Below are 22,307 nucleotides of genomic sequence, written 5' to 3' on the forward strand. Positions count from 1 at the left end.
TAAAGAGTATTGAACAGAGTTCCCTGTGCTATATACAGTAGGTCCTTGTTGGTTACCTATTTTAAATATAACTATGTACATATCAATATACATTGTCTAAATAGAAATTCTGTTTAGGTTTTCTGCCTATTATTTGATTGGGTTGTTTGCTTAGTTTTGACTGTGCTGGGTCTTCTATTCTCCTGCCCATCTGCCCTAGATCAAGAAGTTCATTCTCTAAATCTGTGAGTCTCTTTCTATTTTGTAAATAAATGTTCATTTGTATCTTTTTTTTAGATTCTGCATATAAGTGATAGTATATAGTATTTGTCTTTCTCTGACTTAGTTCACTTAGTATTTCCAGGTACATCACTGCTGCTTTTAAGCTTGCTTGCAGACAACCTGGACTTGAAATAGATACTGTACTAATGTACTGTATACAGTACTATAAAGTACAGAAAAGCACAACCACTTGTAGAGGATGCACACACGTGACAGTGTATGCCAGACACGTGAATTGGACATTCAAACGCTATTCGCATCTTTGAAAGTTTGCAACTTGAAGGTTTGTATGTAGGGAACTTACTGCGCAGGTCTTTTGTCTCATTGGGCTTCCCTGTGGCTCAGCTGGTAAAGAATCCACCTGCAATGCAGGAGACCTGGGTTCGATAGCTGGGTTGGGAAGACCCCCTGGAGAATTCTATTGAACTGTATAGTCCTTGGGGTTGCAAAGAGTTGGACACGACTGAGTGACTTTCACTTTATTTCATTAGGTAGGTTTATTCCTAGGTATTTTATTTTTTTATGTGATGGTAAATGGGATTGTTTCTCTTTTGAAAATGTATTTATTTATTGGCTGCACTGGATGATCGTTGCTGTTTGTGGGCTTTTTCTAATTGCAACAAGTGGGGGCTACTCTTTAGTTGTGGGGTGCAGGCTTTTTTCTCATTGTTGTTGCTTTGCTTGTTGGGTAGCACAGGCTCTAGGGTGTGCGTGCTTAGTTGCCAGTGGGATCTTCCTAGACCAGGGATCAAAGTCTTGTCCCTTGGTTTGGCAGGTGGGTCTTAACCACTGGACCACCTGGGAAGTCCTGGGATTGTTTCTTTAGTTTCTTTTCCTGATCTTTTATTTGGTAGTGTATAGAAATGCAACAGTGCATTAATTTTATATCCTGCAACTTGACTGAATTCACTGATGAGCTCTGGTAGTTTTGGGGTAGCATCTTTATGGCTTTCTATATGCAGTATCATATCCTCTACAAACAGGGACAGTTTTAATTCTTTTTCAATTTGGACTTTTAAAATTTCTTTTTCCCTTCTGATTGCAGTGGCTAGGGCCTCCAAAATTATTTTGAATAGAAATGATGAGAGCAGGCACCCTTGTCTTGTTCCTGAGCTTAGAGGAAATACTTTCAGCTTCTCACCACTGAGTATGATGTTAGCTGTAGGTTTGTCATATATGGCCTTTATTATGTTGAGGTATGTTCCCTCTGTGTCATTTTTTTGGAGAGTTTTTTTTTAATCTTAAATGGGTTTTGAATTTTGTCAGAAGTGTTTTCTGTATATTGAGATGATCATATGGTTTTTATTCTTTAGTTTGTTGATATGGTATATTGCAATGATTGGTCCACAGCTGTGAATTCTTGAAAGTTAATTTTATCAGTCAGTGAACATACATTCTCTTGAGTGCTTCCTGTAAGCTTGGCATAGTCTTAGATACCATATATGTAGAGATGGGTAAGAGTTGGTCTCCTGGAGGAGTTTGTAGAGACATTTTTATTTATCTAATGTATTCATTAAAATTTTTTATTGGAGTATAGTTAATTTGCAGTGTTTTCACTTCAGGTGTATAGCAGAGTGATTTAGTTATACATATGTATATATAAACATCTCTCTCTCTCTCTCTCTCTCTCTCTCTCTGAAAGATTCTTTTCCTATATAGACCATTACAGAGTATTGAGTAGAGTACCCTGTGCTATACAGTAGACCCTTATTAGTTATCCTTTATATATATATAGTAGTTTAGGGAGACACATTTTAAAATTTTTTTTAATTGGAGGATAATTGCTTTACAGTGTTGTATTGGTTGCTGCCATACAACAACATGAATCAGCCATAAGTATACATTATGCCCCCTCCCTCTTGAAACTCTCTCACACCCTACCTATCCCACCCTCTAGGTTGTTTCAGAGCACCTTGTTGAGCTGCCTGTGTTGTACAGCGGCTTCCCACTATCTCTTTTACGAATGGTAATGTATATGTTTCAGTGCTACTCTCTCAATTCCTCCCGCTTTCTCCTTCTCCCTGTGTCCAGAAGTCTATTCTCTGTGTCTGCATCTTTATTCCTATTCTGCAAATAGGTTCATCAGTACTGTTCTTCTGTACAGTACAGATTATATGTATGTAATCTGTAATCAGTACAGATTATATGTATATATGTGTATATGTATATATATATATGCATTATTATACAATATTTGTTTTTTTCTTTTTTACTTCACTCTATAACAGGCTGTAGGTTCATCTACCTCGCTAGAACTGACTCGTTTGTTCCTTTTTATGGCTTAGTAATATTCCATTTTATATATATATCATAACTTCTTTATCCATTCATCTGTCGATGGACATCTGGGTTGCTTCTGTGTCCTAGCTAATGTAAATAGAGCTGCAGTGAACATTGAGGTATATATTTCTTTTTCGGTTATGGTTTTTCCAGGGTAAATACCCAGGATTGGAATTGCTAGGTCATAGGGTAGTTTTATTCATTGTTTTTTAAGAAATCTCCATACTGTTCTCCATAGTGTTTGCATCAATTTACATTCCCATCAACTGTCCAAGAGGGTTCCCTTTTCTCCATATCCTCTTCAGCATTTATTGTTTGTAGATTTTTGATGATGGCCATTAAGCGGTGTGGAGTAGTATCTCATTGTAGTTTTGATTTGCAGTTTGCTTATAATTAGCAATGTCAAGCATGTTTGCATGAGCTGCTTGGCCATCCTTATGTCTTCTTTGGATAAATGGCTCTTGAGGTCTTCTGCCCATTTTTTGATTGGGTTGGTTGTTTTTCTGATACCAAGCTGCATGAGCTGTGTGTATATTTTGGAGGTGAATTCTTCATGTCAGTTGCTTCATTTGCTGTTATTTTCTCCCATTCTGAGGGTTATCTTTTCATCTTGTGTATGATTTTCTTTGCTATGCAAAAGCTTTTAAGTTTAATTAGGTCCTATTTGTGTATTTTTGTTTTTGTTTCCATTATTCTAGGAAGTGGGTCATAAAGGATCTTGCTGCAATTTATGTCATAGAGTGTTCTGCCTATGTTTTCCTCTAAGAGTTTTATAGTTTATGGTCTTTAGATATTTAATCCATTTCGAGTTTATTTTTGTATATGGTGTTAGGAAGGGTTCTAATTGCATTCTTTTACACTTAGCTGTCCAGTTTTCCCAGCACCACTTTTTGATGAAGGTATCTTTTCTCCATTGTATATTCTTGCTGCCTTTGTCAAAGATAAGGTATCCAAAGGTGCGTGGGTTTATCTCTGGGCTTTCTATCTTAGTTCCTCTGTTTGCATTTCTGTTTTTATGCCAGTACCATACTGTCTTGATGACTGTAGTCTTATAGTATAGTCTGAAGTTAGGAAGGTTGATTCCTCCAACTCCCTTCTTCTTTCTCAAGATTGCTTTGGCTTGGAGTCTTTTTCTGTTTCCATACAAATTGTGAAAATTTTTGCTCTAGTTCTGTGAAAAATGCCATTGACAATTTGATCAGGATTGCATGACTCTGCAGATTGCTTTCGGTAGTATAGTCATTTACACGGTATTGATTTTTCCAATCCAGGAACATGGTATATCTCAGGGAGACACATTTTAAGCCATTACACATTTCCATCCCAATTGTACTTTAGTGACACTGTTCTTATGTCTGCAATATCTCAATTATTTAATATCTTAGGAATATTTATGAAACTGTTACTTTCTCACAATACTTGAGATGTGATTCCAGTATATTTGTATATGGCTTACCTTTTGTTTTCCTCCCCCAGTAACTGGCCCTGAATAGATTGAGTGATGATAATTGGCATATAAATACATAGAAGAATACAAAAAGTTTCTTGCTCCTTTAGCAGCTCTACATTTTCTACATTTGCTGTGATCTGTCCTTGCTTCCTTTTCTTATCTGGCTTGGATTCCCTGATCTTTAACTGCATAGTTTTCTCAGCAACATTTTCCCTCCACTCTTCCATTGCCTTTCCTTTGTTCCTACTGAGGAAAAGTCACAGACTTCTGCATACTGGTACCTCTCTAAGTTTGTGGTTTCCAATTACAGTTGTGGGCCTCTCAGGTGCCAGGTACCTTCCATGTTTCCCTAATCAGCTTTTTTTCATGACTTTTAAAAATCTTTTTTACTCTGACTAAGCTACCAGTCCCTCAATCCACATATGATCCTGTTTTCTATTTCATAGGTTTTCTCAGTCAACATCTTGTCACATATTTACCTGCATCTGTATCCATCCTTCATTAGTGAGTGGATAGTGTCCTCATTCGGAGAAGGCAATGGCACCCCACTCCAGTACTCTTGCCTGGAAAATCCCATGGACGGAGACACTAAGAGTCGGACACAACTGAGCAACTTCACTTTCACTTTTCACTTTCATGCATTGGAGAAGGAAATGGCAACCCACTCCAGTGTTCTTGTCTGGAGAATCCCAGGGACGGGGGAGCCTGGTGGGCTGCCGTCTATGGGGTTGCACAGAGTCGGACACGACTGAAGCGACTTAGCAGCAGCAGCAGTGTCCTCATTATGCTCGTGGGAATTGGAGAGGTTCAGCTGGGATCAAGTCCACTACTTGAAGTAGTTGGGCAAGTAGTTGCTTGAGCAACTTGCAAGTTATTTAACCCCCTTTAAGTTTTGTTTCCTCACCTACAAGAAGAGAGTACTAATACTTATAGGGCTGTCAGTGGTTGTAAAGGGATAACATAGTATATTCAGTAGTTCAGTTCTTTCAGTCGTGTCCAACTCTTTGCACCCCCATGGACAGCAGTACGCCAGGCCTCCCTGTTCATCACCAACTCTGGGAATTTACTCAAACTTATGTCCATTGAGTCAGTGATGCCATCCAACCATCTCATCCTCTGTCGTCCCCTTCTCCTCCCGCCTTCAATCTTTCCCAGCATCAGGGTCTTTTCAAATGAGTCAGCTCTTTGCATCAGGTGGCCAAAGTATTGGCGTTTCAGCTTCAACATCAGTCCTTCCAATGAATATTCAGGACTGATTTCCTTTAGGATGAACTGGTTGAATTTCCTTGCTGTCCAAGGGACTCTCAAGAGTCTTCTCCCACACCACAGTTCAGAAGCATCAATTCTTCAGCACTCAGCTTTCTTTATAGTCCATCTCTCACATCCATACATGACTACTGCAAAAACCATAGCCTTGACTAAACGGACCTTTGTTGGCAAAGTAATGTCTCTGCTTTTTAATATGCTGTCTAGGTTGGTCATAACTTTTCTTCCAAGGAGTGAGCGTCTTTTAATTTCATGGCTGCAATCACCATCTGCAGTAATTTTGAAGCCCCAAAAAATAAAGTCTGTGACTGTTTCTCCATCTCTTTGCTCTGAAGTGATGGGACCAGATGCCATGACCTTAGTTTTCTGAATGTTGAGCTTTAAGCCAACTTTTTCACTCTCCTCTTTTACTTTCATCAAGAGGCTCTAGTTCTTCTTCACTTTCTGCCATAAGGGTGGTGTCATCTGCATATCTGAGGTTATTGATATTTCTCCCAGCAATCTTGATTCCAGTTTGTGCTTCTTCCAGCCCAGTGTTTCTCATGATGGACTCTGCATATAAGTTAAATAAGCAGGGTGACAATATACAGCCTTGATGTACTCCTTTTCCTTTTTGGAACCACATTCCATGTCCAGTTCTAACTTGCTTCTTGACCTGCATACAGATTTCTCAAGAGGCAAGTCAGGTGGTCTGGTATTCCCATTTCTTTCAGAATTTTCCACAGTTTATTGTGATCCACACAGTCAAAGGCTTTGGCATAGTCAAGAAAGCAGAAATAGGTGTTTTTCTGGAACTCTCTTGCTTTTTTGATGATCCAGCAGATGTTGGCAGTTTGATCTCTGGTTCCTCTGCCTTTTCTAAAACCAGCTTGAACATCTGGAAGTTCATGGTTCACATATTGTTGAAGCCTAAATTAGAAGAAGTACTGAATTTTTAGTAGAAGCTGATGATGGTGATGGAGAGGAGGAAAAACAGTACTTTTTCACTCAAAATGAGTGAGTGAAGACATTTCTTTTTCCCATCTGCGTTTAAACATGCTTAGGTCTTTCTTGATTTGAAAATTATCTTTTGATTTCTATACCTTTCAACTACTTTCTCTCCTTCACAGCTAAATTTCTTGAGAAAATTGATGCTATTTTCTACTTCTCTTTTGTTCACCATTCACTCAGTCCTAAAGTATTGAAGTCTAGCTTCAACCTCCCATCACACAAGTGAAGTGACTTACTGATGATTTCCTTGTATGAAATCCAGTGGACATAGCTCAGCCTTTTACCTTGTCTTTTTTTTTTTTTTAATTAGAAGTTGGCTTAACTGACCCTCCTTCTTGAAACTTTTTTTTTTTTAATAGTTTTGTCCAGACAGTCACCACATGCTATAGAACCTATCTTATACATCTCTCAAATTACCTACTTACCTCTATCTCCATTCCCACTACCTTTCCCCTGGTTTATTACCATTAGAGCTCATTTAATTGGTCTTCCTCTACAGTCTTCTTTCACTTTAATCCATTCTCCTTGTTCTTCCCTGAATGGTATTTGTAAACTGCAACATTTTTTCCTTCATCTTAAAACTCCTCCAGAGCTTCCTAATTGCACTTAAAATCAAGCTTAATCTTAACTTTATAGAACCCTGTGTAATTAATCTCATTTTCCTTCTCAAGCCTCAATTCTCTTCACTCCTAGTCTTACCAAATCTCTTTTTTGGTCTTAGGTGCTATGTTTTGCCTAGAAGCATTTCTGCATAATGTTCCTCCTGTTTGGTTGGAAAAGTCCTTGGACTTCTCCCCTACTACCCTCATTTCCTAGCTAATTCCCATTCTTCTTTCTGGCTCAGTTGAACTTATTTTGGGAAGCTTTTCCTGACCCTCAGAGATCTCTGTTCAAAGCCTTCATATATTGTGTGCCTTTCTCTTTACGTCACTTCTTACCCCATATTGTAATTGTCTGTTTACTTATTTGTATTGCCCCCCTTGACCTCTGTTAGGAAACGGCTCGTTGTATCCCGAGTGTTTAGTTCTTAGCATCATAGGTGAATGAGTTTATGTATAAATGAAGGAAATCTTGCTGCTTCTTCAAATATTCGAAACTAAGAAAAATGATGTTAAAAACCGTACTTTAGCATCAGAGTATAGAAATATATGTGAAACTTGTTTAAGCCTTCTATTTAAATTAGATCCAAATAAAACAAAACATGATAAGAGAAAAGGAAATTATAGCTTAAATGTCATGCTTGTTTTTTTTTTTTTTAAAGTATTAGATTGTCGACTCCATTCTAGATCCACTCTAGGCCAGTTTCTGAATACTAAGATAGATTCAGAAAAGAGATGCCTGATAATTTTTTATTGTAGAGACCATTGAAAGAATGACTGTGTCTTTAGTATATTTGATGAAACCTTAATGTGAAAGGAATTAACCTTTGAAAAACATCAGAAATCAGACTTCTTTCAGGGGCTACCTATACATTGAGAGCATACATAATGAAGGCTTTTGGGGATGGGGGCAAATATTTTTATACAACTGTTTGAGACTGTCAAACCTCTTTTTTGATTGTAAGTGACATTTTAGTTAAAGCACTGCTTATTCTGTTTATGATACATTTAATTAGAAAAAAAAGAACCCAGATGCTCTTCTTTCTTCTTTATTGTTACTAAATATTTGGTACTAGCAGATGAGTAGAAAAAGGAAGAGTTGTTAAATAGGCTAATTTTATTACTATTCTCGTATATTTAAAATTGGGCAGAAAATTAAGGCCTCATGTTAGGTTTTGGAAAATGTTTTTGATTTAGGCTAATTTTCCTAGTGTGTGAAATCTAAACTCAATATTACATATAAATTAGGTTGTATAAATCATATTATGGAAGGAGATTTGTGACAGGAATCTTTAATTGTATTTCTAAGTTTTGATTATGTCATCTGTAAAGTGGCAGTGATACCTTTTCAAAGTGTTTTTGATCAAGGGTAAATATGATTGATTACATATGTTATGTACTCAGTAAATATTCATGAAATGAGAAGTCCAAGGAAGGAAACAATCGCTGCTGCTGCTTCTGCTAAGTCGCTTCAGTCGTGTCCGACTCTGTGCGACCCCATAGACGGCAGCCCACCAGGCTCTGCTGTCCCTGGGATTCTCCAGGCAAGAACACTGGAGTGGGTTGCCATTTCCTTCTCCAATGCATGAAAGTGAAAAATGAAAGTGAAGTCGCTCAGTCGTGTCCGACTCTTCGCAACCCCATGGACTGCAGCCTACCAGGCTCCTCCATCCATGGGATTTTCCAGTCAAGAGTACTGGAGTGGGTTGCCATTGCCTTCTCCAAACAATAGCTGAGCAAAGAGTAAAATTAATAATAGTATAATGAGATTGATTGTAAGGTAGCAGTGTCAGTATGAGAAGTAAAAAAGTTTTTATTCCATCTTGTGACTTGAAAATTTTATATAAATTGAATTCTTTAACAGATGGTTATATACCTGCATACAACTTTTACCACTCGTAAATATACTTTACAAACCACTGTGTTTCACATAACTTAGGTTGGTCTAATTCATTAAAGGTCTACCATTACTCAACTGAAGGAACTATTTTTCTTAACCTTTTTCTCCCTGCAGCCTCCTAATCAGAATGTATTTTTTAAGAGTTTGTAGTAGCTAGATCAGGCATCATGGTGTTTATTTTACATCACTACTGTGCTGAAGTACTGAAATTAAAAGACTAGAACTGGGCTTATACAATAGCTTAAGTTGAATAACTGTAGTAGGTCTAGAGATTAGATTTATTTGACAAAGATCTTACATTTGAAATACTCTAGTGATGATTACTTTTAAGCAGAATAAAGGTAATACCCTAAAAAGGTATTTTCAATAAATACTCATATTGAGCAGAGATAACAGCTGAATTTATTTGTAAACTGGCATGTTCTAGAACCATTAAAATGATTGCTGTATATGGTAAAGTTTAACCAGAATTAATGACAGTTTGCTAACATAAAATATTTTAAAATAATTGGATGGGATCTCTTAAATTCTGATATTTAAAGTGGTAGAATCTTAAATATATATTTCAGATACTCCCTTTTGCTTTTCCAAGATAGTAAAGGAATAATGGATATAGAGAAGTTGAGAACTTTATCTTAGTAAGAAGATTTTTTTGGAAAGAACAATTTTAGATTTATAGTAACATCAAGAGCATGTTACAAAGTTCCCATCACTCCCTACCCAATTTTCCCTATTAATAATATTTTACATTAATATGTTTATTATAATTAATGAATCAATATTAATACATTATTATTAACCAAAGTTCATACCTTATTCAGAATTCCTTAATTTTTAATTAATGTCCTTTCTGTGTTCTAGAATCTCGATTAGATTACCTTATAACATTTAGTTTTTATGTCTCCTTGTTGTGATAGTTTCTCAGACTTTGTTGATAACCTGGGCAGTTTTGAGGGATACCAGTCAAGTATTAATAGATTTCTCTCTATTGGAATTTGTCTGATGCTTTCCTCATGATTTGGGATTGTGGGTTTTTGGGAAGAAGACCACAGACATGAAGTGCCATTTTTGTCATGTCATACCAAGAGATACACTATTAAAATAGTATTATTTTATTGAAGTATAGTTGATTTACAATGTTGTGTTAATTTCTACTCTATGGTAAAATGATTCAGTTATACATATGGGTGTTCTTTTTCCTATTCTTTTCCATTCTGGTTTATCACAAGATATTGACTATAGTTCCCTGTGCTATACAGTAAGAATTTGTTGTTTATTCTCTATATAATTGTTTATGTCTGTTAATCCCATATGCCCAATCCCTCCCTCACTTCCCTTCCCTCTTGGTAACCACAAGTCTGTTTTGTATGTCTGTTTCTGTTTTATAGATAGGTTTATTTGTGTCATATTTTAGATTTCCATGTAAGTGATGTTGTATAGTATTTATCTTTCTCTTTCTGACTTAATTCACTTAGTATGATAAGCTCTAGGTCTGTCTGTTGCTGAAAATGGCATCATTTTATTCTTTTTTATGATCAAACAGTATTCCACTGTATATATGTATTACATCTTCTTTATCCATTTATCTGTCTGTGGACATTTAGTTTGTTTCCACGTCTTGACTATTGTGAACATCACTGCAGTTTATATTGGGGTGCATTTATCCTTTCAAACCATGTTTTTCTCTGGATATTTGCCCAGGAATGGGATTGTAGGATCATATGGCAACTCTATAGTTTTTTGAGGACCTTCCATACTATTTTCCGTAGAGGTTGCACCAGTTTCGGTTCCCACCAGTGGTATAGGAGGATTCCCTTTTCTCAACACCCTTTCAGCATTTGTTATCTGTAGACTTGTTTAATGATGGCCATTTTGACAGGTGTGAGGTGGTACCTTATTGTAGTTTTGATTTGTATTTTTTAATAATTTGCAATGTTGAGTACCTTTTCATGTGTCTAATGGCTATCTGTATGTCTTCTATTAATATTTGGGTCTTTTTTGCTAATTTTTGATTGGGTTGGTTGTTTTTTGTCATTGAGTTTTGTGAGTAATTTGTATATTCTTTGAAATTAAGCCCTTGCCATTTCTTTCATCTGCAAATATTTTCTCCCATTGTCCTTTTGTTTTGTTTATGGTTTCCTTGACTGTACAAAAACTTGTAAGTTGACTAGGTCTTATTTGTTTATTTTTGTTTCTATTTCTATTGTCTTGGGAGACTGACCTGAGGAAACATTGGTAAGATTTATGCCAGAGAATGTTTTACATATGTTCTCTTCTAGGAGTTTTATGGTGTTATGTCTTATATTTAAGTCTTTAAGCCAAAGTCTTTAATCCATTCTGAGTTTATTTTTTGTATGGTGTTCTAACTTCATTGATTTACCTGCAGCTGTTCAGCTTTCCTGACATCACTTGCTAAAAGGATTTTCTCTATTGTATACTGTTGCCTCCTTTGTCAAAGAGTAATTGACTGTAGATGTATGGGTTTATTTCTGGATTCTATTCTGTTCCATTGATCCGTATTTCTGTTTTTATGCCGATACCACATTGTTTTGACTACTTTGCTTTGTAGTTAGTATTGTCTGAAGTCTGGGAGGGTTATGCTCCCTGCTTTGTTCTTTTTCCTTAGGGTTGCTTTGGGTCTTTTCTGGTCCCATAGAAATTTTAGGATTATTTGTTCTAGGCCTGTAAAAAATATCACTGGTAGTTTGATAGGGATCACATTAAATCTGTAGATTGCTTTGGGTAGTATGACCATTTTAACAATGTTAATTCTTCCAATCCAAGAGCATGGGATCTTTTCATTTCTTTGAATCATCTTCCGTTTTCTTTATTAACGTTTATGATGTTTATTAATGTTTAAAACTTCTCAGAATTTAAGTCTTTCACCTCCTTGGTCAGGTTTATTCCTAATTATTTTATTTTTGATGTGATTTTAAAAGGGATTGTTTGTTTACATTCCCTTTCTGATGTTTCATTGCTAATGTAAAGAAATGCAACCAGTTTCCGTATGTTAGTCTTGTATCGTGCTAATTTGTTGAATTCATTTATCAGTTCTAATAGTTTTTGTGTAGAGTCTTTAGGGTTTTCTATATGTAGTATCATGTCATCTGCATATAATGACAATTTTAGCTTTTCCCAAGGGATATGCTGTTAAGATGATTGATTGCAGTTGTTGACCTGGATCACCTAGCTGAGGTATAGTTTGTCAGGTTTCTCCACTGTGAGGTTACTCTCTGTCTTCCATACTCTTTTCTTTGGAAAGAAATCACTATGTACAGCCCACACTTAAGGAGTAGGGAGTTATGGGTCTCTCTCCTTGAGAGCAGAGTGTCTCCACAGATTATTTGGAAATCTTCTACATGGGAGATTTTTTTGTTCCTCCCTTTTTTTCTTTCTCCCCACCATCCCCCCCACGCTTCCTCCATCTCACTCTCCCTCATTTTTCCTTTAGTCATTTATTTGTGTAAGTGAAAAGTGAAAGTGAAGTCGGTCAGTCATGTCTGACTCTTTGCAACTCCATAGACTGACTGTAGCCTACTAGGCTCCTCAGTCCATGGGATTTTCCAGGCAAGAATACTGGAGTGGCTTGCCATTTCCTTCTCTGGGGGATCTTCCCGACCCAGGGACTGAACCTGGGTTTCCCGCATTGTAGGCAGACACTTTACTGTCTGAGCCACCAGGGATAAGTAGAGACTCATAAATACTTATTTTCCTACTTTGAGGTGTAATTTAGTAGCACTGTTTTATTGTTCAAATTGTTTCAGCTTTGGCCATAGGGAACCTTTCTGTTGTCTCCTGGGTCCCACTAAGGTGGTGTACTTTTGTTATATAGCTTTTTTGCCACTTCAAAATACTCCAGATTCATCTTGTGTATTTCGTGTCCCAGTGCTAGAATCAGCCTTCTTTGCAAAGGAACCCCATTTCCCTTTATTGCAGAAGGCAGTATTAGAAGTCAGTTTTTGAGTTCTGTATGCTCACTGCTGGATGCAGTTGATTATTTTATTTATCTGTCTGAGCTGGCAGAGCAGGAAAATACATGTGTATTTGGTAATCTATCTGTGTGTGTGTGTGTGTGTATATGTGTGTGTGTGTGTGTGTGTGTGTATTGCTACTCCTGCTGCTAAGTCGCTTCAGTCGTGTCCGACTCTGTGTGACCCCATGGATGGCAGACCACCAGGCTCCCCTGTCCCTGGGATTCTCCAGGCAAGAACACTGGAGTGGGTTGCCATTTCCTTCTCCAATGCATGAAAGTGAAAAGTGAGAGTGAAGTCGCTCAGTCGTGTCCGACTCCCAGCGACCCCATGGACTGTAGCCTACCAGGCTCCTCCGTCCATGGGATTTTCCAGGCAAGAGTACTGGAGTGGGGTGCCATTGCCTTCTCCGATATATATATATACACACACCTATCTATAAATACTTCTATATGTAATTATTACATATATATAAAGCTAAATATGAGTTTATACTTTGACTCCATCCCTAATTAATTATATTACCACATGGATTCTTCTAGCTTCTCCCCTTGTTTATCTGTAAATTTCCACTCTAGCAATAGCAAACCCTGGTCATCCTCCACTCATTTGTTTATTCCATTATATATGTACACAGAATTAGAATTGTTCATTCTTAGCTACTTGGAAATAGCTATGTAAAGCAGAATATATTGCTTATGATCAGTTCCTTTTACCTTTAGTCTTTGAGATGCTACTCATTTCCAGAGTTACCTCGGTCAGGATCTTTTCCTTCTACCGCCTTCAGAGAGGTAGTTTTATATATGTATAATATACTTAGATCCTTGTGTCAGAGAATACGTTCCTTCCTAGGGTTCCCTAATCTACTAAATGATTTTTTAAAAATTTGCATACATTAAAGTTCATTCTTTATGCTTTTTAAGTTTTATGCTTTTGGCAGATCCATGTCATGGATCCAACATTATATATAGTACCATGTAGAATAATTTTACTGGTATTAAAAATTCCCTGTATGTCATTTACTCAACCCTCTTCCTTTCTCTGAACTTCTGGGAACTACTAATCTCTTTACTTTTATCTTTAACAGAATTTAATATTATTGGAATTGTAACATATAGCCTTTTCAGACTGAAGAAGTTTATTTTAATATTTATTATTTATATATTTTTTGGTTGTACCTTGCATCACATGTGATCTTAGTTCCAGGGAGTAAACCTGCACCCTGTTCAATGGAAGCCTGGAGTCTTAACCACTGGACCACCAGGGAAGTCCCAAAGAAATTTATTTTTATTCTTCAGATTTTAAAAATACACTTATTTATTTGAATGTGTCAGATCTTTAGCTGTATCACACAGATTATCTAGTTATGATGTGAGGGCTTAGTTGTTCCAGGGTATGTAGGATCTTAGTTCCCTGACCAGGGATTGAAGCCGTGTCACCTGCATTGCAAGGTGCCTTCTTAACCACTGGACTAATAGGAAAGTCCCATGCAAGTTTTTTTTTTTTTTTCTGTTTTTATTTTTTTATTTTTAATTGAAGGATAATTGCTTTACAATGTTGTGTTGGTTTCTGCCATACATCAACATGAATCAGCCGTAGGTAAAGACATAGGTGCACGTTTTTTATCTCTTTCATTTCTGCTTAGGTATATATGTGGTAATCTTATTGGGAAAACCTCTGAATATTCTAGGAAATTATTCAAATTAGCTGGGCTGGAAGAATTAAATTCAGTATTTTCTTACAATCTTTTAACTTATTTTGGACTTGTACATCTTTACTAGTGTATGGACTAGGCCTTTCAATTTGATAATCATTTTATTTTGATTAAAGAGAAACAAAATAGGGGGTGAAGAGTTACACTTTCTTTGTCATCTCTGTTGGAATTATTTTTTTTTAAGTCAGAATCATTGTGGAATAATTTATATACAGTAAAGATTGTCAGAAGTTATTAACTTGAAAGAGAGACCTTTCTTCTCAGTTGCAGTAACTGCTATAGCACTTTTTTCAAGCTTCTTGTTTTTTCTCATAAGTCTCTTCTAACTTGTGCCTCATTAATTGTTATTTGCGTGCAGTAGTTTGCTGCAAGTTTAATAGACTCAATCATTTTTATTGATGATAGAGAAGTGTATCCTGCATGATAAATCTTTGGTTATTCAGCTAAGTGGGATAGACGTTCTGAGGGTGAAGTAGGATAGTTAAGAGTATTATAGAGAGGTTAGGTCTAGTACTCAACTCACTACAGTCACCCTAAGATTGAGCCTGCCTGGTAGAAAATACCAGCACAGTCAAGGTTTGTACACTCCATATACCTCAAAGCAAATGAAGGCAGAGTGAAAATGAGTTTAGACTTAACCTCTGTAACTTACCCCAGGAGTAACTTTTAATGTAGCCATTGCTTTCTGATTCAGTTCTAACGTTTGAATGAAGTAGCTCTATCTTGAGAAAAGTCTTACTTTTCAGTGTTAGCACTTTTAATATTAATTATTAAACATTTCATTAGGGATTAGTTAACAGAGCACTTAAGGATAAGAATATATTTTAGGTAGGGGCTGAAAAATTATTTTGATAGATACTGTTATATTGCAGTCATGCCATGGTTGTGGACATCAAAACTGCATTGCTTTACCTTTGAAATTTCTGCTTGTTTGCTGACTTATGAACTTTAAAGTTTCAGTATACTTTTGATTGCACAGAACATCTATCCATTTGTTCATTCAAAAAATGTTTACTGAACATGTGTGTGCTGGGAAGTGTGCTGCAAACTGGATAAATGAAACAGTGAACTTTTCAGATATGTTGCTGTCATGGAGTTTATAGTCTATTGGGAAATAGAATGAAATTTATTCAAAGTTATAAAGAACAGTGGTGCTTCACTAATATTTTAAAGACCTAGTAACTTATTTTGAAGTAAATTTGCAGCAGTTTGTTCTTTGTTCTTTTTGCGAAATACATTTGAGCATTCAAGGTTTTTGGGCTAACATGTTTCCATATGTGATCCATATGTGAAATCAGACATTTCTCAGAGAGCCAGGACAATGTGAACCAGAGGGAGAGTTGGGGAGAATATGAACAGGTAGTAGGTTTATGTGGGTAAAATTCATATTAGCCTATTTATAGGCAGGGAAGTAAAAAATATTTCTTTTTACTTAAGAAATATTAAGTAATTTAATATTGCGTAAGTCTTTTTTTCTGTAAAAATGTTTAATATGTAAGAAATAACAAGTTAAATTCCTTTAGAATGGAGATATAACAGAAAGAATGGGCTTCCCAGGTGGTTCAGTGGTAAAAAAATCCGCCTGCCAAGCAGAATACACAAGATTTGACCCCTGGGTCGGGAAGAGTCCCTGGAGAAGAAATTGGCAACCTACTCCAGTATTCTTGCCTGGGAAATCCCATGGACAGAGGAGCCAGTGGCTACAGTCCATGGGGTTGCAAATGAGTTGGACGCGATTTAGCGACTAAACATGAACAGAAAGAACAAATGAGAATCATGACAACCAAGATCATGTCTGAATTATGTGAAAGTTTCTTGTAACCCTAGTCAAGAAAATTTGTCACAGATATCTTATTCTAACAGGGTACAGCAGAGGGACTGAAAGTGATGATCCCTCCTGATGCTAAATTATTTTCTAATTTAGCTGTTTCTTAATGACTGATTGCTCGAAAGTCAAGATGCTCGTTTTCTTATTTTCTGTACTTGTTCAGGTTTGAGAATTAAGAATTTAAGATGGGGGAATAAGGCTTTGCTTTCTCTAACTGATATTTTCTAACTAGGTACTTCGTAACTCAGGAAGACCTCATTTATTCCCAGTAATATGTTTTACTAAAACTCTTTCAGGTAACTTTACAAAGACGTGTGACTTAATAGTAGATCATGGATTGAACTCAGTTTTTTATTTATTGTTGTTACTAAAAAATTTTAGTGAGTTTTTTTTATTTTCTTTTTGTCTCTGTAGTTATCAGAGACTGTTACAGACAATTGCTGTACTCGAAGCTCAGCGTTCTCAAGCAGTCCAGGACCTTGAAAGTTTAGGCAGACATCAGAGAGAAGCACTAAAAAATCCCATTGGATTTGTGGAAAAACTCCAGAAGAAGGTATATTTTGACCACTTTTTAAATTTATTGAGATGTATTTGGTAATAACCTTATTTATTCTTTTATATGAATACTTTTTAAAATGTTTAACCATGTTACTGAAGGTGGGATATTGCCTTCCTTCACCCCCACCAAATGCACAATAAGTATACCCCCAGTGAAGATGGCTAGGAGCTTTAATTGGATGCTTGTATAGAAACTTGATGTCCTGTTTCTAGCCATTTTTAGTCTTTTTCTGTTACTTTTTTCCTTCCCCATCTTAAAAATATTTTCCCTTTTTTGCTTTTAGGACTTTTAAGTTTATTGAAACTAAAAGAAAAAATACTTTAGTATTTTTAGTGTTTATTTACTGCTTTATTTACTCTAAAAGCAGTAGAAAACAATGGTGATACAAACAAAAATTCTATTTTAAATGTCTTTAAGGATGTGGTTGCCAAGGTCATGAGAATGAGGTGCAAGATGTGCGTTTATGCCGTAGTATTTGTCTTGAATTAGGGACCCACAAATTATTCAATAAATTTGAGAGGTAAATATTAGTCAGACAAAAGCATTGTCTGAAAAGTTAAAACTGAAAAACTATGAAAAAGAATCCTCTTTTTCACCTTAACACACAAATTTAGTTGTGTATGACAAGTTTGCTGCTGTTAAGTCGCTTCATTTGTGTCCAACTCTGTGCGACCCCATAGACGGCAGCCCACCAGGCTCCCCCGTCCCTGGGATTCTCCAGGCAAGAACACTGGAGTGGGTTGCCATTTCCTCTCCAGTGCATGAAAGTGAAAAGTGAAAGTGAAGTCCCTCAGTCGTTTCCGACTCTTAGCGACCCCATGGACTGCAGCCCACCGGGCTCCTCCATCCATGGGATTTTCCAGGCAAGAGTACTGGAGTGGGGTGCCATTGCCTTCTCCAATGACAAGTTTAGTTACTAGTTATTAATGAGTCACAAAAGTGGTCTACCAGGTGTTGAGGCAGCAGTCTTGGGGACTTCATTTTATGAACGCTTTCAGTGTTTACTTATCATGGTTTCAACTAAAATAGATTGTACTTTAATCTTAAACTCATTTTTTTCAGTTGTTGGGTGGGCAAAAAAGTTGCAGTTACACACATCTACTATATACGTCCGTGGTTGGTTATCTGCAGATTTTCCATGTCCATGTTTAATTTAGAACTAGATTTCTTTTCACTTTATTTCAGAAACAAGGGTGTGACATTGACCCTCTTAAGATTTTTTTGCAAAAATGTTCAAATGTGTATTAAATCCCAGATACATTGGTAATCATGAAAGACTTGTGTTCCTTGGAAAGAAAATTTTCTGCGAAGTTTGATTCTTTAGTTTTTCTATGTTAACTCATATATGTTTAATTTGCCTACTTTCTTTAAGTTTACCATAGTAGTTAAGTTGTTGACATATGATCCCGTTGTTTTAGTGAACGTCTGAAAACTCCTAATTGAAATTAAGGAAACTTGGTTTATATATTGGTACATAGAATGCAGGGAACCTTTATGGCTTGTTAGCTTTCTTTGATGTTTTATCATCATTGTTTTAAAAGACACTCTATTCTAACTTTTCAAAAAGTTGAGTCTTAGACTGATATACGTTATTATAATGAGGGCTGTAGTATACTGTATCACAAGCAAAATAAAAATTAAGAATTCTGTATCACAGTATGGACTTTGCTTGCCAGTTTCATAATTTATGACCTAATTTTTTAATGAACATTTTATTATGAAAAGTGTTAAGTAGACAAAAAAGTGGAAAGTATTATATAGTTTTAATACACACATCCATCCACCTTCTAGATTCTACAATAAACATTTTACTGTATTTGCTTTATTGTGTGTTTTTTCAATCCTTCCATCTGCCATTCTATCTCATTTCAAGATGGAATCCATTTCATGCATTCCAGAGTTGCAGACACACATACTTAACACCAAAATACTTCAGAGTGCATATTATTAACTAAATTTTTTTTAAAGCTTTTAAGGTGAAATTTATATACAGTGAAATTCAGAAATCCCAGTTTTATCATTATATGAGTTCTGACCAATACCCCCACTTATGTAACCCAAATTCCTATCAAAAGACTGATCACATAATAACCTGGTTTTAGTAATGACAACTAATAACTTCTGAAGGTGGTTGATAAAGTAGCTGAATTCAAAGTAAAGTAAGGATACAGTTTTGATTCTCAAAATGTGGTAGGTTTTTTTGTACATGTCTTAAGAGTTATATAGTATGAAAATAATTCATTGTTTTGTGAATAAGTTAGGACCACAGGGGTCCATTTAAAATGAATTCTGTGTGTCAGGTCATATCTATTTCAGTCAAACACATTTCATATGCTGTTCTTAGAGATAAAAAGCATTCTTTGCTATTTTTGTCTAAGTGTGTTAAAGAACATTATGTCTGTATAGGTCAGCTGTAGACCTCTATCAAAAAATAGTGCTTATGTTTTGTTAAGTTCATTTTTCTTTATGTGGCTATCATTATACCATTTAATGCTTTGACTGTATTTTTATTGACTGTTGGATTCAGAGTGAATAGAAATGCCAGTTGATGATTATTTAGATTTGGAATCATCTGAAAATTTGGCTATTGTTTATAATTTCTTGAATTAACCTTATATGTCACTTTTTTTTTCCTCCCACCAGGCTGATATAGGGCTTCCATATCCGCAGAGAGTTGTTCAGTTGCCTGAGATTGTATGGGACCAATATACCAATAGCCTTGGAAACTTTGAAAGAGAATTTAAAAACCGTAAAAGGCATACTAGGAGAGTTAAGCTAGTTTTTGATAAAGGTAATAAATTACATGATATTTTAAGTAGAGAAATACCTGGCAAAGTCTTGCTTTAATAATCCTATACATGGTTTTCTCTTTAGTAGGTTTACCTGCTAGACCAAAAAGTCCTTTAGATCCTAGGAAGGATGGAGAGTCCCTTTCATACTCTATGTTGCCTTTGAGTGATGGTCCAGAAGGCTCAAACAGTCGTCCTCAGGTAGGCAGTATAAAGTGTTGGAGTAGGAAAATTTGAATTATAGACAAAAGATTTTAACATTTGCTGACTTGTATTCTTAAATTTCAAGCAGTCTTCACTTGAAGATATAATAAGGACATGAACTTTGAAGTTAAGAAAAAGCTGGGTTGAAATCACAACTCCACTACTTATTAACAGTGGAACTGCAGATGGTCATTTCTATTAAAGTCCCCAAGCTACAGTTTCCTCTTATATAAAATGTGATTAATATCACCCTATGTTGTAGAGTTGTGAGGATTATAATGAGTAGTACATGTAACATGATGAGTTCAGTGCCTGACATATAGTACAGTATTTATTCTAAAAATAAGAGCTCTTTGTGCATAGTGGAATGTAACCAGGATTTGCTGGTTGTAACCTGGCCTTGCTGCTGTTAATTAGATGAACTTTGATAAACGTGGGTTCAGAATGAAAAAGTAGTATTTCTTTTTCTTTAAAATGAAGTTGTTGTCATCATTCATTTGTTATTTGGCCATATCAAAGAGTAGTCTGTTATGTTGTCTCTGACAAAGCTTTATTTTATATGCAGATGATAAGAGGACGCCTGTGTGATGATACCAAACCTGAAACATTTAACCAATTGTGGACTGTTGAAGAACAGGTAATAGATATTTCTCAATTGTGTAGGTTAAAAAATATGCAGTTAAAATTAGAGTAAGTATTGTGAATAAAGTGTATATTGTGTGTGTGTGTGTGTGTGTGTGTGTGTGTATGCGTGCTGAGTCACTTCAGTTGTGTCTGACTCTTCGCAACCACATGGACTATAGTCTGCCAGACTCATCTGTCCATGGGATTCTCAAGGCAAGAATACTAGAGTAGGTTGCCATGCCCTTCTCCAGGGGATCTTCCCAATCCAGAGTTTGAACATCTGTCTCTTATGTCTCCTGCATTGGCAGGTGGATTCTTTGCCACTAGCGCCACCTGGGAAGTGTATACTGTTGTATGCAGTCCCTCTTAATCATGAATTTAAAATGTTTAAACTTATTTCTATATACCTTTTTGCAGATGTAAAGAATTTTTCATTCTGAGAATATATGAATTCCATTTAGGAGATGGTTTCTAAAGAAGGAACCTGGGTTTTGGGAGGGGGCCTGAAAAAGATACTGAAACAGATGGAATAAAGTTTTTGTAATACAGCTTTGTGAGACAGAAAAACCTGGAGCCAAGTAAAGTTATGCTTCAAAGTGAATTCTTACTTTTGTTTGGAGACGAGCTGAAAAAGCAAGGTCATAGTATTCTGTTACATTTGGGCATATAGCTAGGATTGTTTGTGGGTAATGTTTGAGATATATTCTATCTCATATAAGGATTAGCCCCACAGTTATAATGAGTTGATCCGTTTATAAAAAACTTTGTGCTAAGTCACTTCAGTCATGTTTGACTCAGTGCAGCCCTACAGACTGTAGCCCACCGGGTTCCTCTGTCTGTGGGATTCTTCAGGCAAGAATACTGGAGTTGGTTGCCATTTCCATGTCCAGGGAATCATCTCAGCCCAGGGATCGATCCTGGGTCTCCCACATTGCAGGCAGATTCTTTGCCCAAGTGCATGCATGCTCAATCATGTCTGACTCTTTGCAGCTCCATGCATAGCCCACTGGGGGATTTCCTTCTCTAGGGGATCTTCCCAACCCGAGGATCAAACCCGTATCTCTTTTGTCTCCTGCACTGGCAGGCAGGTTCTTTATCACTAGTGCCACCTGGGAAGCCTGTTCGTGTGTGCTTAGTCAGTCGTGTCTGGCTCTTTGCAGCACAACGCACTGTTGCCTGCCAGGTTCCTCTGTCCTTGGGATTCTCCAGTTGAGAGTACTGGAGCGGGTTGCCATTTCCTTCTCCAGGGGATCTTTCCAACTCAGGAATCGAACCCTGGTCTCTTACAATGCAGACAGATTCTTTACCATCTGAGCTACCAGGGAAGCCCACCTGTTAAAATACTCCTTTAGCCAAGCCCATACTAAGATAGGATAAGAAGATTATTCATAGCACACACTCCAGTCTCCAAGGCAGTTTATTGGTCTTTCAGCCCTGCAGAGATAATACCAATCAATGGTGCCTAAAAGCTGATCCTGCGCACTGGGATAGCTGGGTGATAACATTCCTTTTATTTCAACATCCAGAATATTCTGCATCCTTAGGACTACTGGAGAATTTTGAAGATAAGTCAGAATATTAAAGTTAAATATTTAAATAGAGGATCACACAAAGGAGGAAAAGATCTCTTTTAGTATTCTGTCAGAATACAAATGAATTTTTATATAGTTTTGTCAGATCCATAGTCGCTTAAACATAGTCTAGCAAGAAAATGTGGTCAGTGGAAATCACTAAAATGTGTAATATATTTCCTTTTTGAGGAGTGCTTTCTTTTTACTGAGGTGAATAGAAAAATCTTTATAAGGTCTTTCATCGGTTTAGTCTTGATTCTTATTTTCCTTGTGAAGTTTTAAATTCCTACTAGAAACTTTT

The 22,307-nt window shown here is 36.4% G+C and overlaps 1 protein-coding gene across 4 annotated transcripts in view; it reads left to right on the plus strand.

The window, feature by feature from the left end:
* ZZZ3 (zinc finger ZZ-type containing 3) overlaps nucleotides 1-22,307 on the plus strand; it is a 122,722-nt gene that overhangs the window by 84,315 nt on the left and 16,100 nt on the right. For 3 of the 4 annotated variants that reach the window (XM_070367841.1, XM_070367840.1, XM_070367842.1), the window contains 4 exons: nucleotides 16,674-16,812; nucleotides 19,462-19,609; nucleotides 19,693-19,808; nucleotides 20,377-20,448. In XM_070367841.1, coding sequence (XP_070223942.1) covers nucleotides 16,674-16,812; nucleotides 19,462-19,609; nucleotides 19,693-19,808; nucleotides 20,377-20,448 — 475 coding nt within the window. The remainder of the gene's footprint in view (nucleotides 1-16,673; nucleotides 16,813-19,461; nucleotides 19,610-19,692; nucleotides 19,809-20,376; nucleotides 20,449-22,307) is intronic. The other variant, XM_070367843.1, reaches the window with a different exon arrangement.

This window comes from Bos mutus, chromosome 3, assembly GCF_027580195.1.
Source record: "Bos mutus isolate GX-2022 chromosome 3, NWIPB_WYAK_1.1, whole genome shotgun sequence".
In the NCBI taxonomy this organism is placed as follows: domain Eukaryota; kingdom Metazoa; phylum Chordata; class Mammalia; order Artiodactyla; family Bovidae; genus Bos; species Bos mutus.